The 15,413-nt window shown below is 32.4% G+C and overlaps 1 protein-coding gene across 8 annotated transcripts; it reads left to right on the top strand.

Moving 5' to 3' along the window:
• Positions 1-514: 514 nt before the first annotated feature.
• LOC125077243 (transcription factor Dp-1) lies at positions 515-13,965 on the top strand. 8 transcript variants are annotated; one of them, XM_047689125.1, is made up of 12 exons: positions 515-726; positions 853-954; positions 1,218-1,339; positions 1,650-1,698; positions 1,808-1,893; positions 1,965-2,185; positions 2,624-2,792; positions 3,123-3,335; positions 4,054-4,202; positions 4,439-4,521; positions 4,594-4,677; positions 12,846-13,965. In XM_047689125.1, exons 2-12 carry the CDS (start codon positions 906-908, stop codon positions 13,007-13,009), a joined length of 1,389 nt encoding a protein of 462 aa, XP_047545081.1. In that variant the 5' UTR covers positions 515-726; positions 853-905; the 3' UTR covers positions 13,010-13,965. The 8 variants fall into 8 exon arrangements, with proteins under 8 accessions (XP_047545081.1, XP_047545085.1, XP_047545088.1 ...); XM_047689129.1 differs by having other exon boundaries at positions 853-958; XM_047689126.1 differs by having other exon boundaries at positions 538-593.
• The last annotated feature ends 1,448 nt before the right edge of the window (positions 13,966-15,413 follow it).

Raw genomic sequence — 15,413 nt, 5'->3', positions numbered from 1 at the left:
TCAAAGACATCTGACAGCTTGACGCATGACGTTCGGAAAGTCACACTAATTCTCCTTATAATATATAACCTTAGTACAATATAATCAATATATAAGCAACATTAACATTCACACACTAAAAACACTCTCTGCAAATGGGTTGGTGGTACCATCTAAAGGGTAAATCTATCACCGAGCGCGCTCATTGTGTAAATCAAATAGCTCGCTTTCCTAGCTTCCCGTTACACACTTCCGTTCCTTTTCAAAAAACACTTTCACTGATTACAGGAAAGTGCGAAGGCAGATGGTAGACATTAAAAATGATTTTTTTACATATTTTTTGTGACATTTTATGTATATTATTTATTGATGAATACTATTTTAATAGATTATTCTATGATATTACTTTTTTTATCTTCCTACATACAACTTAGTTTAATTATTTCACAAACGTGATACTATAGACAACTTAAAAAATATAATTATGATCTGTGCTGTAAGATTAATTTTATCCGTCGGCCAATGTCACTGTCCGTTTCGCGCCTTTTCCGGAAATAAATCCGGCGGGGGTTTCTGGTTTTGAGTACACGTGAACAGCGTCATCCAATCAGCTGGTAAATTGTGAGGCCGGCGCTAAATTGTCAATGTTTTCTTTGCGTGCTTGTTTTGTATCTTGTAGTTTAAACTTATCCCAATATTAAAGTGAATTTATAAAGTGAGATACTGGCAGAAGCTAGATGACTTTAGGTGGTTCATTTTATAGAACGTTGACTATTACGATTTCTGACCTTCAAACTTATCCTAAATATTGTCGCCATTTTGACCATGCTATTTAAGACTGAGATAGTTTATTTTCATTTGTGTATTTCTTAGTTGCCCTAGCGAGATTTGTAAATGGATGCCCTATTTGAAGAAGGACTACGACAATGTCCCAGAATACTAGTATAGTAAATTTCCTAATACATGACGCCAATGGTTAGTAAGTAGCGACGCTGATATCGTCGATTTAGTTTTTTTTTTTATTTTGATATTTACTGTTAGGCTCATTATGTTAATGTATAATAGATTTGCTCGATAAATACCATGTCATAGATTTTGGCGTCCCAACATTTCGGGTTTTCTGTTCAAAAACCCCTTTTCTTCCATTATTGTTTCTAATTTAGCATATTTAACAAGCTTATGGTTGTTTAAATGTATTCAACAAATCAATGTATATCACTGGAAACTCTGTGTTTTAGGGCAGCCTCAAATGGTTAAAGTAGTACAAAATACGAACACTCAACCTATTGCTCAAATCAAAATCAAACAAAATCCTGTAAAAGTGTTTAAAGTATCTGCTACGAACGAGGGAAATAATCAAGTATGAAAACCATTTTCGAAACTTATTCATTTTTGTCATGATTAATTGTACAGTACACAAACTTAGCAGTGGTAAAATATAGTTTACAATTGTTAAAATGTAGTATGTGCTATAAATGACCAGAACTAAGCTTATTACATTAAAGTTCTTAACAATTCTCTTATCATGAGTAAGATCTAAATGTTCTTTATTTTTTCTTCACAATCTATTTTCCTAAAAAAATATTTTACAAATGTTCTGTTAAATTACTTAATACACAATCCAGTATATAAGCTTATGCTATTGCTATGATTATGATGATTCTTTTCAGACTCCAGTATATCAACCTATCAAATTAACAGGGATTAAGTGTGCTTCAAGTAAGTCAATTTATATGGAGTTGAAATATATACTTATTGCCTTTCTTAATTTACATAGAAAATTTTCCCATATTAATGTTTTAATTTGATATTGAGTATATAATTTCAGAATTAGTTCAAGTACCTGTTGACACTTTGGCTCGTTTACAAAAGATCACACCTAAAACAGAGCCAAAATCTCCATCACCTGATATTGTAAGTATTTTCAATGTATTTCGTATTATATCTTAGATATTTATGGTTTTCACATCATATTATTTTTGTAGGTTAACAATCAAAACCAATTGACTGAACTTAAGGTAATCGAGCCTATACCAGAATTAGTGCCTATTTTGGCCAAATCAGAACCTGTAGATAACCTTGTAGATAGCAAAGGAATTGTACCTGATCTCACAGATCCTGCAGAAAATAAAACTTGCTTACCCACAACTATGTCACATGCTTCAAGAAGAAGACATGACTCTGACAATGACCCTCCTGCAGAATAGTAAGTGCTATGTGTTATTCTGAGTATTTTTGTTTGTATGTAATAATATTAAGATATTAAGATTATTATAAATTCATTAATTAACATACTTAATCCACATATGTTTTGGTGGTAAGTTTAAACAATAATGGTAATGTAATAAACATGGCTTATTATAAAAGGTAGAAGGATTTATCTGTAAATATTTAAAGTCTTAATGATAACAATTTATTAAAGGCATATTATACCTTTAAATGGGGATGTTAAATTGTGGTTTGAAGTTAAATCTTCATATTATATATAGATAATTGTAAGGTAACTATCCCAACAAGATATTTAGCATTTGATAACTATTTTCTAGGATGTATATAGTTTGTAAAATATAATAATATCTAACAGCTTTTCAAAGAATAGATACATTGCTTCTTACCAAACTTATGAATGTTTGATTTCTTTCAGCACTACAAAGAGGCGTAAACATGCAGACAAAGTTGGTAAAGGTTTAAGGCATTTTTCAATGAAAGTCTGTGAAAAAGTGAGAAATAAAGGGTTCACATCATACAATGAAGTAGCAGATGAATTAGTACTAGAATTTGCAGCTGGAATGCATGGTTCTGCTGACAGCCAAGTATGTATTTTTTTTGTATGAGAGTATAACACTTTCCTAAAAGACTATTAACAAGTGTTCAAGTTTAAATACAATATGTATGGGATTGATAATATCTCCTGTTTTATTACGATAGGTACAGAGATATGTTTTACAGCTAAATACCATACATGAAAAAAATTACCTAAACAGAACTAGCACTTGACTAAAATTAAAATACCTTTATCTTTTCACATTTTTCAATCAAAACCTTTGTTTTGTAAATTCTTCGTTTTTATAACAGTTAATCAAGTCAATCAATAGGAAGCAATGCTAAGTTAAAATGTAACTCAGAGAAACTAACCTTTGCAGCAATATGATCAAAAGAACATAAGGAGAAGAGTATATGATGCTTTAAATGTGCTAATGGCTATGAATATTATATCAAAAGAAAAAAAGGAAATCAGATGGCTTGGGCTTCCAACTAATTCAGTACAGGAATGTACGGCATTAGAAAAAGAAAAGCAATCAAAACTTGAACAGATACAGAAGAAAACGCAACAACTACAAGAACTGATACTACAGGTGAAGAAATAATGTAATGTTAATATTGTAGAGCTATATTTAAAAGCTTGATAATATGAGTTCACCTACTTTGCGGCTCTTTAAGTTGTCCAGTGCACAATTTTGTACGTAATTTGTTTTTGACCGGCTTCGCAGTTGAAACTTCGTATGCGAAATTTCAAAAATTACCTGAATGCGCCATAGTAAACTTTCTACTGTTTCGAAAGTATAGGTCGTAAAAGTACCTGGTAATTATACTGGTAGCTAACCTAAATTAAAAGTTTATATTAATTCATATTTGGCTCAAAGAAAATACTTTATGTTCTTTGTTACAATGCAATGTATATTAACAAATTTAATACTGTCCTGGGCACTTATTCGGTAGTACATAGTACAAATGTTCCTATTATGTCTCTATTAAATGTTCCAAATAGAGCTGTGACCAGGGATGGATTTTCCTTAGAGCATGGGTGGCAAAATTTAGAGAATGCATATTTTGCATATGACATTATTTTAGAAGTCTCTTCTTCTGTGAACCTGTCGACTGTTAAATATACAAAAAAGTGTACATGTAATTAGGTTTAAAACATTTTTATTTTTACATTTTACACAAATATTTACATTTTACTTAGAAAACTGGTATATTAAAATTATGGTTCGTTATGGGATTATAAAAAATATAATATGAGTATATACATCCATAATAGAATTAATGTAATTTAAATATTTTACCTTACAGCATATCTCATTTAAAAGTTTAATAGAAAGGAATAAAGATGCAGAGAACAAGGGTATAAAACCTTCTCCATCATCAGCCATACATTTACCATTTATAGTTGTAAATACAAGTGACAAAGCATTAATTGACTGTAGTATTTCTAATGATAAGTGAGTATTTTTGATATAATTTTATTGATTTAAAAACAAAAGTATAATCTTATATGACATTAATAAACAATTTAGAAGTTACTTTTATTTTAAGTATATAATTTTATTGTTCTTTGAAATTGAGTCAAAAGACAATATTAATATGTTAAAATAACTGGACACTCCATAAATCTCAAATTAACAATTCTTGTGGAGAAATGTTGGTCATTAAATATTTTTCTTCCTTCATTTTTCAGGACAGAATATATGTTTAACTTTAACAAAAGGTTTCAAATACATGATGATATTGATATATTAAAAAGAATGGGGCTCTTATTTGGTTAGTTTTTTTTCTAATAAAAAATATAAATTAATAACTATATCTACAATAAAAATCACATTAATATTTCAGGATTAGACAAAGGTGAATGTACAGAAGAAGATATTGAGAAAGTTAAAAGTATGGTACCAAAGTCATTAGAAAGTTATGTGGAACGTAAGTATACTTTTTTCTTATTAATAAATATAACTTGTAACTAATGTCAGTAAAGAAAATATTTATAAATGACTGATCTCTAGTGCTATCACACTCGTGTTTAGATATTATGGTTAGAATTATAGATAGTTTTAATAGCTCACTGGTTAATTGGCTTGTGATGAGTCTGAATTTACATGCTAGATTCTATTTTTTATCAAAGAACTGAAGAAGTTCGTCTACAACCCTCCCATAGTGCTTGCATAGGATCGTGTCAAAAACCTGTCCTTTTACCATTGAAAAATATATGTAGTATATAAATTTACACAATCAACTAGACAGCTTGCGTATACTACCGTGACGACCCGTCTGAAAATTGTATCGGGGTAATCACATTTTTTGCGCATATCGGCAGAGCAGGTCGGCTGCTGCTTCAGCAAGTCGGCTACTGTTTCAAAATCGCTAAAGGATCAACTTCCTTCAGCGATTTTTATTTCGCCGAAGGAGGCATTCCCTGCACTAGCTACCCTCTAGCACCCCTCGCTTGACTTTGTATTTACCATGCTCAGCAACGAGAGATCTCTTCCAGAGGGCTAATTCCAACATGCGGCACATCCCATTATGGCCGTACCACACTCATAAGTACCATTAGGAAGACTTCTCCCGCTATTCTGTACCGTTGCGCAGGATGTTAGAGTGGAACCGTGTCTGCTACGCAACCTTTTCAGGCTGTATATAGATGTATCGTTATTCCGTTTTAGTTAGTGATACAAGTGAGGGTAAATTGTCTCCACTGTCGCCAGGCTTGCTGTAGGGGACTCCAGGTCTCTTTCCCATTTAATAGCCAGAGTTCGTGAAATGTCTTAGCCTACTCAACACTGGACCAGTCAACTGAGCCTCTAAAATAGTTTGTCGAAGTTTAGAATGAGACGGTCAGTAAATATCTTCTTTATCCGTCTCATTCATTTAATAGTCCAATTGGTCTGTACGCCGAAGAGGTAACTAACAAACAATCTTCCAATGGAAAAGACAAATTCAATTTGCTTATCTTCTATAGCTTTTAGCTTTGCTCTAGAAGTCACTAATGTAAACACTAGCAAACATTTGTTTGCACAGCATATTTAGAGTTTGTTCTTAAATGGTTATCTTGTACGCATAGTTCGTGAGGAGCTCATAGCAACAGACAACACCACAGGACAATACAGGAGAACAAAACAATTAAATATCTCCTCTTCTTACCGAATTCCTGTATGAACTTTTAACTATTTAGAAATATACAGTGTTTTACTTTTGTTATCAATATTTAGTTCAATCCAATCAATATTAATCCAGAAAATATACTTACACTATTTTACGACATATATTATTCGACCATTTTTGTGCGCGGAATTGGAGGGCGAATAAAACAACTTAATTGATAAGGTAATTCAATAGCTAGTCAAAACATTATCTAAAATAAATTATAGCCATTTCTAAACATCATCTTCAACAGAGAGATCAATAATCTTATTTATGAATTTAAATACTTAATAAACTTTAATGTGAGGTAAGTTATTATAAAGCTGCTGACTATCACTAGGAACGTAATTTTTTAAATTGTTGCAAGTATAAGTAAGCAAGTATACGCAATACTTCAGACCAAATCACAGTTTGAAGTATAGGCTCAAATTATCGCTTTGTGCTCGATCTGCGACAGAAATTCACTTCCTTTGGTTTCTCTCTGAGTCTCCCTTTTTTCCCGCCATTATATGATACAGAATTAATTAAAAATAGTCTTTATCATTTCTTGCGTTAAATGTAAACAAAATATTACTTTGCTTACATACGACAATCTAAATATAACTAGTATCTCTCGCACTCTGTAAATGGCAGAACAGTGTTTTTTAGAAAAAACTTGTGGAATGTTGCCTTTTCTTAGTGTGAAAGTAACTTGTACTGACTTATAGGTACTAGATTTAATCCTCCATTTATCTAGCCATGTAGGCACTAAGTTTTGGCTTGCTTAAAGTTGAGTATCATCAGCAAATGTCGCAGTCATAATACCCTCTATTTCTGGTAGGTCAATCGTGTTGATTACATACAGTAATGAGCTTGCCACAGCCCTGCGGTATCATTTTATTTAGTATCAGATAGGAACTATGGGGTAAATAGTTTATTATTTTATAAATACCATTATGCCAGACACGAGCAAAAGCCTGCTGGACATCTAGAAAAACAGAGGCACAGTATTCCTTTTCTTCTAACGTCTTCCTTATTATATCATAGACTATATGGACCTGTTCAATAGTGGGATGTTGTCTGAACCCGAACTGATGATCAGGTATTGCTTTTTTATTCTAGACAAGCGTAGATTCTTAGCAATAGTCATTCCTCAAAGATTTTAGACAGAATGGGCAACAGGCTGACTGGCCTGGAAGATGTTACTTCGTTAGGTGGTTTTCCCGCTTTGTGAAAATTTGTGGTATTATCAATATCATGAGGTGATTTCAAAGTAGTTTTCAAATCAATCTTTTCATCAATAAACTTTGAATGATTCCAAATCAGTGAACTTATTGTATAATGTCACTGGATCTGTATTTTTTATAACTTGCGAACTAAGTACAACTGGTAAGTAATCCAAAGAACTGTCATAGCATGGTTCTCGTTCACGTAATGTCTAAAAAGTCCTTTTATGGCAAAGAAATCTAACAAATCGGGGACGTTAGGGTCACCACGCCAGCATGTACGTTCTGCAGTAGAAACCGTACAAATATGATTGGCTTTTTGGGCTTATCCTCAACTGTCTTCCTCTGGTAGTCGTAAGTCTTGAACCTCAACTTAAATGTTTAGCGTTTAAGCCGCCTTCCATTACAAAACGATTACCGAATGATTTGAAGTAGTAAACATAGCCTTATTTACTTTGTTTTGGCGGACAGTATACTGCAGAAACATTTATATGTCCGGTTTGGTCTTCGATTGGGGTAGTGATCTGGCTATGATCTGTGTATGAATCTGAATGAAATGATTTGGATCTTGAATTGAAATCGTGGCCTGGATATGTTCTGTCGCATACTCTGGCATTACGTGATGTTTGATAGATTTTTTAAAAATTAGTACCGTTACCGCATGACCTGTTCCGACGGGTTGTTGTGTAAGATAACATCTACAGTTTTAAAAAATTGAAAGATTGTCTCTAATTTTTCGCATTGTTTTAAAAGGATTTGCTCTAGGGAAGGAATTACTATGATAAAATCGCTATTTTCTTTTGTTGGCCTTCGTTATTACCGCAACGCAGTGTTTCAGCGTAATCTTTTATTCTGGTTTGACTTGTTATTATCTGTTGGTTTTTTTTATAATATTGATATATTATTGATACTATCAATATTAAAAGGTTAAAATGCCACAGGTTGGTTTGCTTCTTCGGATCAGAATCTCGTAAACTTCACAATCTTTGTATGAGTATACTGGACGATCTCCTGTGTGGACAGGACAGGACACATTAAGCTGGGGTGGTACGGTCTCGTTTTTTTACAATCTGAGGTCTTATCGGTCTGTCCACATTTAACACAACGGTAGGGACGCATGCAGTAGTTCTTTGTGGCATTAGATTATGAATTTTTTCTTCCTTGGATTCTCTAATATAACAGACTGAAGATATAAACAGGGTTATTGGTAATTCAACGTATCCCCGTTAGGAGGTTATAGGGGTGATAATTTGCTATAATTTTAACAAAACAACTTAAAACATTTAAAAAAAAAAACAATAAAACAATACTTTTCGGTCCAAATTAAACAAATGCGAGGGAAAACGATATTATTTGCTTTTTTTCCAAAAAATACCTTAGGTTGGTATTTCACGCACCCCCCTGGCTTGGGGAATGGTGATGGCAGTTCCTAGGGCCGTGCCCTATCTACTGCGGTGTCCTGTTCGCCGTCCGTTACTACGGACGGATCGTTGGGGTCGGGTAATTCCATTGGAAGTACCCTCGTGGCGTGTGCAGCAGACATCTCTTGGTCCTCCGTACATTCTCAGAGCGATCAAGCGCACCGGATGAGACCCCATAAGGGGAGGTCCAGCGAACGACCTGCTCTGGGAATGTCTGCGCACGACAGATGTCGTGGTACAGAAGGAGGGTTCGGAGACATCTTGCTGCTGCCAAATGTGTTTTGTGCGTATCACGATGAAATCATGTTTCGTCGCTGGTGGTGAAGACTGCGGATGAGTGAGGTGGCAAGTAGATAAGAAGCGGAGAAGAAGAGGTTGTATTCGGCGTTCCGATTGGATGTTGGTGTTCTGTATGGTTGTGGTTGTGTTTCGGCGAGTCCGGTCCGTGACCGCGTAGACTCCCACGATCCGATCAAGCGCACCGGATGAGACCCCGTTCGGGGAGGTCCAGCGAGCGACCTGCGGTCGTGGGTGGAAAACGTAGTCTAGACGCCTCGCTTGCGGTCGGGGCCGTCAGGATAAGTCCCGCTTGGGATTTCCTTTGGGTCGGCCGCAGCGAGACGCTATTGTACAGACCGGTTCGTCGGGTGCGGCTCTTTGTAGGAGCCGGGTGTTTTGTTGGAACTGGCGCTGGTTTTGCGTCAGTGGTGTTCCTTTCATTGGATTGTCCTGGCGTTGTTGGCGTCGTCTTAGGTCTGGAATGTGATCTGATAAAAAATACCTTAAAAACCAAAAAAATCACTGGCCAAAGAGAAAATTCATCGTCTACTTCTAAAAAAGAGAACTTTTTCGCATCGGATTTTTCTATAGACATTAGATTTGGATATTGACAATCATATCTTGGCCGTGAGATAAACAAGTTAGGGTGAAAACTTTGTTGGGCAAGTTTTTTATGGTTGCTGCTAGTAGCATTTATTTATTTGGATGATATATTTAGTATTTAGATATCCAAGACACTACAGCCACATTTGTAGCTTTGGATTCAATTTAAAGATATTATTATTTTTGTACCCTAAATGCTTGGTCCCTAGCATTCTATTTTTCTGCTTTATTCCCTTTTATCTATTTTAACCTATTAGCTTTTCTCGATCTTGTCTGTTTCCCAACTTGGCCTCAGTATCTATCTCAGGGAAACAATCAAGATGATCTGATGATTCGATCAGCTGTCCATTTGTGATTTCTGATGGTGGAAAATAATCAGGGTCAACGACAGTCATCTGACGAAAAATCCACTGACTCCGTAATAACATTCAAAAGACCTGACGAGCTAAGGACGGTTTTGAAAACTCTAGTCAAATTATCACAGTTAGCAAAAGAATTTTTTACATTAGAAGCTGCATATGGGTTTTGTTTAACAGGTTTTTGAAATAAACGTGTGTTACCCGCTTGCAATCGCCTCAATTTTTTTTTTTATTTATATGTTTCTCTCGTTGTTTTTGAAGCTCTTGTAAAGTGAAAATATTACTATTGATGTCCACATCTCTCCGTATTTCGGACTCATCAGCACCTGACTCTTCTTTCATGGTTGTCTGATTGTGAAAGTAATTAATATTCGAAAGTACATAACAGCAACTGCAATTGCCCCACTGCTAGACAAATGCAGGAGGGATGTTATATCAAAAATACTTTTGAAACATTCTTTAATTTTTATTAAAAAAAATGTTGAAACAAATATGCATTACTAACTAATACACAACGTAAAAATATAAATTCTAAGCCGCTTAATTGCCAGTATATCTATAAGTGCAAATTTTAGTACGGCATCAAATGGTTTTGATGATTCTAAAATGTAAATAAGTTAATCGAGAAACATAAATTTAAAAATTATATATACTTACCGAACTTGATATATATTAGCCTCTTCTCCATCTGCACCATTATTTAACGCAAAACTAATGTCTTTATCATTATGGAGTTTATACACTTTATCAGTGTGGATATTCTGAAATATATAAAAACAGCAATAAGTATTTGAAGCTTAATGTAGAATACGAGCAACAACACAATCTGCCAAGAAAAACTAAGTAAAACATAAAAAGTATTAAAAAATAACACCTTACCTTTATAATTTCTCAAAAACAGCAACAAAAGACAAGTAGATCTATTTTTAATCACTTTTTGAGATCTAAACTCGCGAAACTTGTCTCAATTTGAAACAAGTTACAATTTTTGGTACTAGTTCCTTAGTTTGGAGTGTAGCCTAGGGGTTACAATGCGTGATTACGCTAGGAAATCAATTCTATTAAAACTTAAGGGCTTTGAACAGTATGTTGCCTACAGTCTACACATGCTACAGAGGATTATAATGTAAATACAATCAAGAAATTATCTTGAAATATGGTTGATCGTTTAATTCCCAGTGTGTTATAATCTGAAAAGTCATTAGTTTTATACTATCTTATAAAACAGCCAGCAATAGTAGTATATAGCTTTATTAACCTACCTATACTTTGTGGTATGGCTTTGTGCAAGCCCGTCTGGGTATGTACCACCCACTTATTAGAAATTCTACCGCCAAACAGCAGTACTCAGTATTGTTGTGTTACGGTTTGAAGGGTGAGTGAGCCAGTGTAACTACAGGTACAAGGGACGTAACATCTTGCTTCCTAAGGTGGCGCATTGGTGATGTAAGGAATGGTTAATATTTCTTACAATGTCATTTTCTATGGGCGGTGGTGACCACTTACCATGAGCTGGCCCATTTGCTCGTCCGCCTACCGATAAAAAAAACCTTAAAAAATTACAATATCTATATATAATCACCTCTAAAAAAAACCTCAATATGAAGGTCGAATTGCAGCTTAGTATCTTTAGTGACACCAGAAACTTTATAGTATCAATAAGGTCTAACGTTTCCCCATTTAGTAGTACATCAGGTTTTAAACATTATCATTTATAGTAATAATTTTGACTGTTGTCTTTAAATTATTGCCAATAAACCAATGTACTATTTCTGAGAAAGTATGTTCTTCTTCGTTAGATATGTGCCCTGATATAATATTGCCCTATGTTTTTCCTTGGGGTTCAAGCTTACTTCATACGAAATATGGTTTAGTGGTTTGCCCGTGAAAGAACAATAGACAGATAAAGTTAGTTTCGCATTCATAATATTAGTTAAGATGTGTAATAAATTTTCAAAGTTTATGGTATTTAATAAGGATCTAATACTTGTGCTACAGTTATTTAATAAATTAATATTAAAATACGTCACATAATATAATAACATAACATAACATTATCAGATAATTTTAATAATACTTCTTAGTTTTACTAGGACATATATATACAAATACAACAATGAAATGCTCAAACTCTGACTGTATCAACTCAATAGGCTTTTTAACAGAGAGGCTTACCACATCTTTAGTTTTTTTTTACCTTTTAAGAATTTGTTAATTCATATTAAAGAGCTACCACATAGCTTATCTCTGCTGAACTGTTGCTGGTGGTTAAATAAATTACCAAAACTTAGTAGCTGTCTAATATACCTTGGAATGATGCTTGATGCGCCAGATTTACATTATTGCATGTAATTAAAAGAATACAATGTTAATCACATTTAGTGCCAGAGACTATACCTCTATTGTGTTATTATCTAATATAAAGATTCTGGAATAAATTCTTAACTATTACACATATTATATACAAAATGACTACTATTTAACATACTGCTCATAACCTATGGTACTAATTGATATTTAAAGAACACGAATATTACGTTATTTTTTGTTTATGCTCAAAGTGTAAGTAATTACCACTTTTATGGTGCTCTTCCTTGATGATGTGACTCGATTCGTCATGAATTTGCTGTTTATAATCATATAATTAGCCTTGATTTTTACCTAATAGATCTTATTTACTTTATGAAGTTGATTTATAATCTACTAGCTATTACCTGCGGCTTCGCTGACGTTTTAGGGTTTTGTTGTGGACATTAGGTGTTAGCTATTAAAAAGTATTCTACGTTCTCAGAGCTTATGCGTCCTTTATACCAAATCCAGTTCAGTAGTTTGGCCATGAAAGAGCAACAGACAGACAGACAATATTAGTATAGACAAATTGGGAGACAAGTCAAAGAACATGATTCGTTCAGTTTTTTTTAGTTATATTATTATATATAATATTCTTATAAGAATCTCTGAACAGCTGTAATTAAAATATTGTTGTATGTTCACTGAGTGGTTAAGAAGAACATACTTAAATAAAAATACATTGTATAATTATTATCATATTTTGTATTACTGTAAAAATATATTTTTTATAGAAATGGGTAGAGGAGTAAATAATACTCTATCAGATATTCTTGATGACGAAGATATTGAAGATGTTGGTGATGAAGAAGACACACTAGAAGGCGAGGCTGAAGCAGATGAACAGGAAGTGGAAGGAAACGATTATAGTGAAGACAGCAGTGATGTAGATGTTTAGCAACACGCCGTATGCATTTTCTATCACTATAATATTTGTACTGTATATTAGAGGTCAAATTTTTCAGAGTATGCCGTTATTTTTTGATCGCAATATGAATTGTTGGTAAAAATTCGTAAGGACTATGAATACTTTGTAAATAAAGTTAGCGTTATATGTCATCAGTAATGCTTTCAGAAAACACTAATAATTAATACAAATTGCAAAAATATATGTGTACATATCATAATAAATATTTGATTAAACATTTAAAATGTTTGTATTCATGAATTTTATGCAATCGTAAACAATACTTATTGTTTAATATGATTTTATAATGTGTATTATGAAAACATTTTCAAAAATTATTTTTATATGTATAAGTATATAAAAATATAATAATAACAAAACACCCAAGGTCCATTTTTACAGATTGTATAAAGAAACTTTAAGAATCTCGACTGTGAACATTGTTTTATATTTATTGCAAAAATTATGTTTAATTAATTTTGCCCAAATATGTATAGACTTCAAGAAAATATATGGCTATATGACATAATTTCGCCATTTCGTTTAAATAGTTTTCTTGGCAATTTTGATTTAATATTATATTATCTATATGAAGTATTATAGATATTTGCTTAATGTCTAATGTAAATATAAAATTATGTGTAAAATATAAACATTACTGATGACACTAACAAAGTGTTAATGCTAAAGTTTTTATTCAATATTAATTTGCTACATATGTTTATTGTTAGTGTTTGATTTATGTATGTTACTACCATAACATATTTTGTATTCCGGCAAAATAAAGCTTTTTTATGTTTAAAACTTGATCTCACAATGAAAAGTGTAACCTAAAAACTTGCACAAGATGAGAGAATTTCTCAAAATTAAATTAAAAAAGATGTCCAGTTTTAAAAAAATCTATAATTTACATTTCAAATTTGGAATTGTTTAAAAAGACGAAAATAAAATAGATTTAAATAAATATTTGGATTTTTTAATGACAATCTACTCAAAAGCCCTTATAAACCTCATTTTAAATTCAATTTATTTTATATTAAATAATATTAAAAAACTAATAATTAGAAATTTTTAATTACAGAGAAAATTTAATCATAGTTTTAGTAATAATTAATAACTTAATTATTGTTTTCTTACAAAGAAATGGTTACAGAATATTTTCTTATAGTAGTTGTTCTATTAAGGTGCTTCTGTGTAAGATCTGGCTATCTGTAGTAGATGCAAAGGTCTGTGCGTGTGTGTGTGTGTGTGTAAAAGGTGTTTAAGTAGTGTGCCAACCCTATAATGCAGAATAGGCCAAGGTCATCTTGGGATCAGAATCTGGTTGCTAAGCACTAAGTGTGCCATCAAGTAACTAGTCTTAAGGTATGTTGTCATACATTATTAGTTTTGTATATAAATGAATGTAAACATATTGTGTTTGAATGTTCAAAGAGATTGTTAAATTGGTATGGAAGTTATTGAATTATTTTATAATAAAAAATAAATGTCTGATTATAATATATTTTTTATAAAACTAAGTTAGAAAACAAATAAAAATTATTTCAGATCGTCATCATCAAACAAATCTTCAAAATCTGCAACAAATATGGGATAATTAAAAATATATATTGTTTACACAATAATATCTGCAGTTAAGTAATTAAATATTTTATATCACACACATTAATATCCAACTAATTTTACTATATTTTACATTTCAAAATATTCCAGAACTTTAATTTATGACCAGTTAATTATGTTCTAAGGTAACCTAATCAAAATAAGTATAAAAAGATTATGTGCTAACATGAGATAACTATAGTCTATTCCAATCAAAGTAGGAATATAGATAAATAAACTTTAAATTTACTAGCCACCACATATGCTATTAGCTCAGCTATATTGAGCACTACTAACAGTTATTTATAATATTGTTGACATTCAAAATGCAATTTTTTCACAAATATATAATGAACATCATAGATTATACAAGCTGGCACATGATATGCATCAATTCTATGTCATATGTTGTTTATTTGGCCTTTGTCTTGTTGTGGTTGGAATAGACTATAGATGCAATGTTTCCAAGTCGTAAAAAAGATTCAAACTTATAAGTGGTGGTTTAATACTATCTATATATTCACCATTCAGTATAAGGGTAATTTAATAAAATCTTACCATTAAAAAAATCAGCATGAACTGCTTTTTCATTAGCAGCTAAATCCATAAGAAGGTTAGAAGGGCCCCCTGCCTACAAAGTAATTATTTGAAAAATATTAATAATATAATTACAAATAGTAACAAATAAACAGGGATTTTAAAAGTACTTTTTTATGGTATATGTTGGTGGATATGCTTGCATATGGGCCAACTGATGGTAAATGGTCACTACCCCCCATAGACAATGATGCTG

The sequence above is a fragment of the Vanessa atalanta genome, chromosome 3 (genome assembly GCF_905147765.1).
Source record: "Vanessa atalanta chromosome 3, ilVanAtal1.2, whole genome shotgun sequence".
In the NCBI taxonomy this organism is placed as follows: domain Eukaryota; kingdom Metazoa; phylum Arthropoda; class Insecta; order Lepidoptera; family Nymphalidae; genus Vanessa; species Vanessa atalanta.
This window is presented reverse-complemented; position numbering and strand designations above follow the sequence as displayed.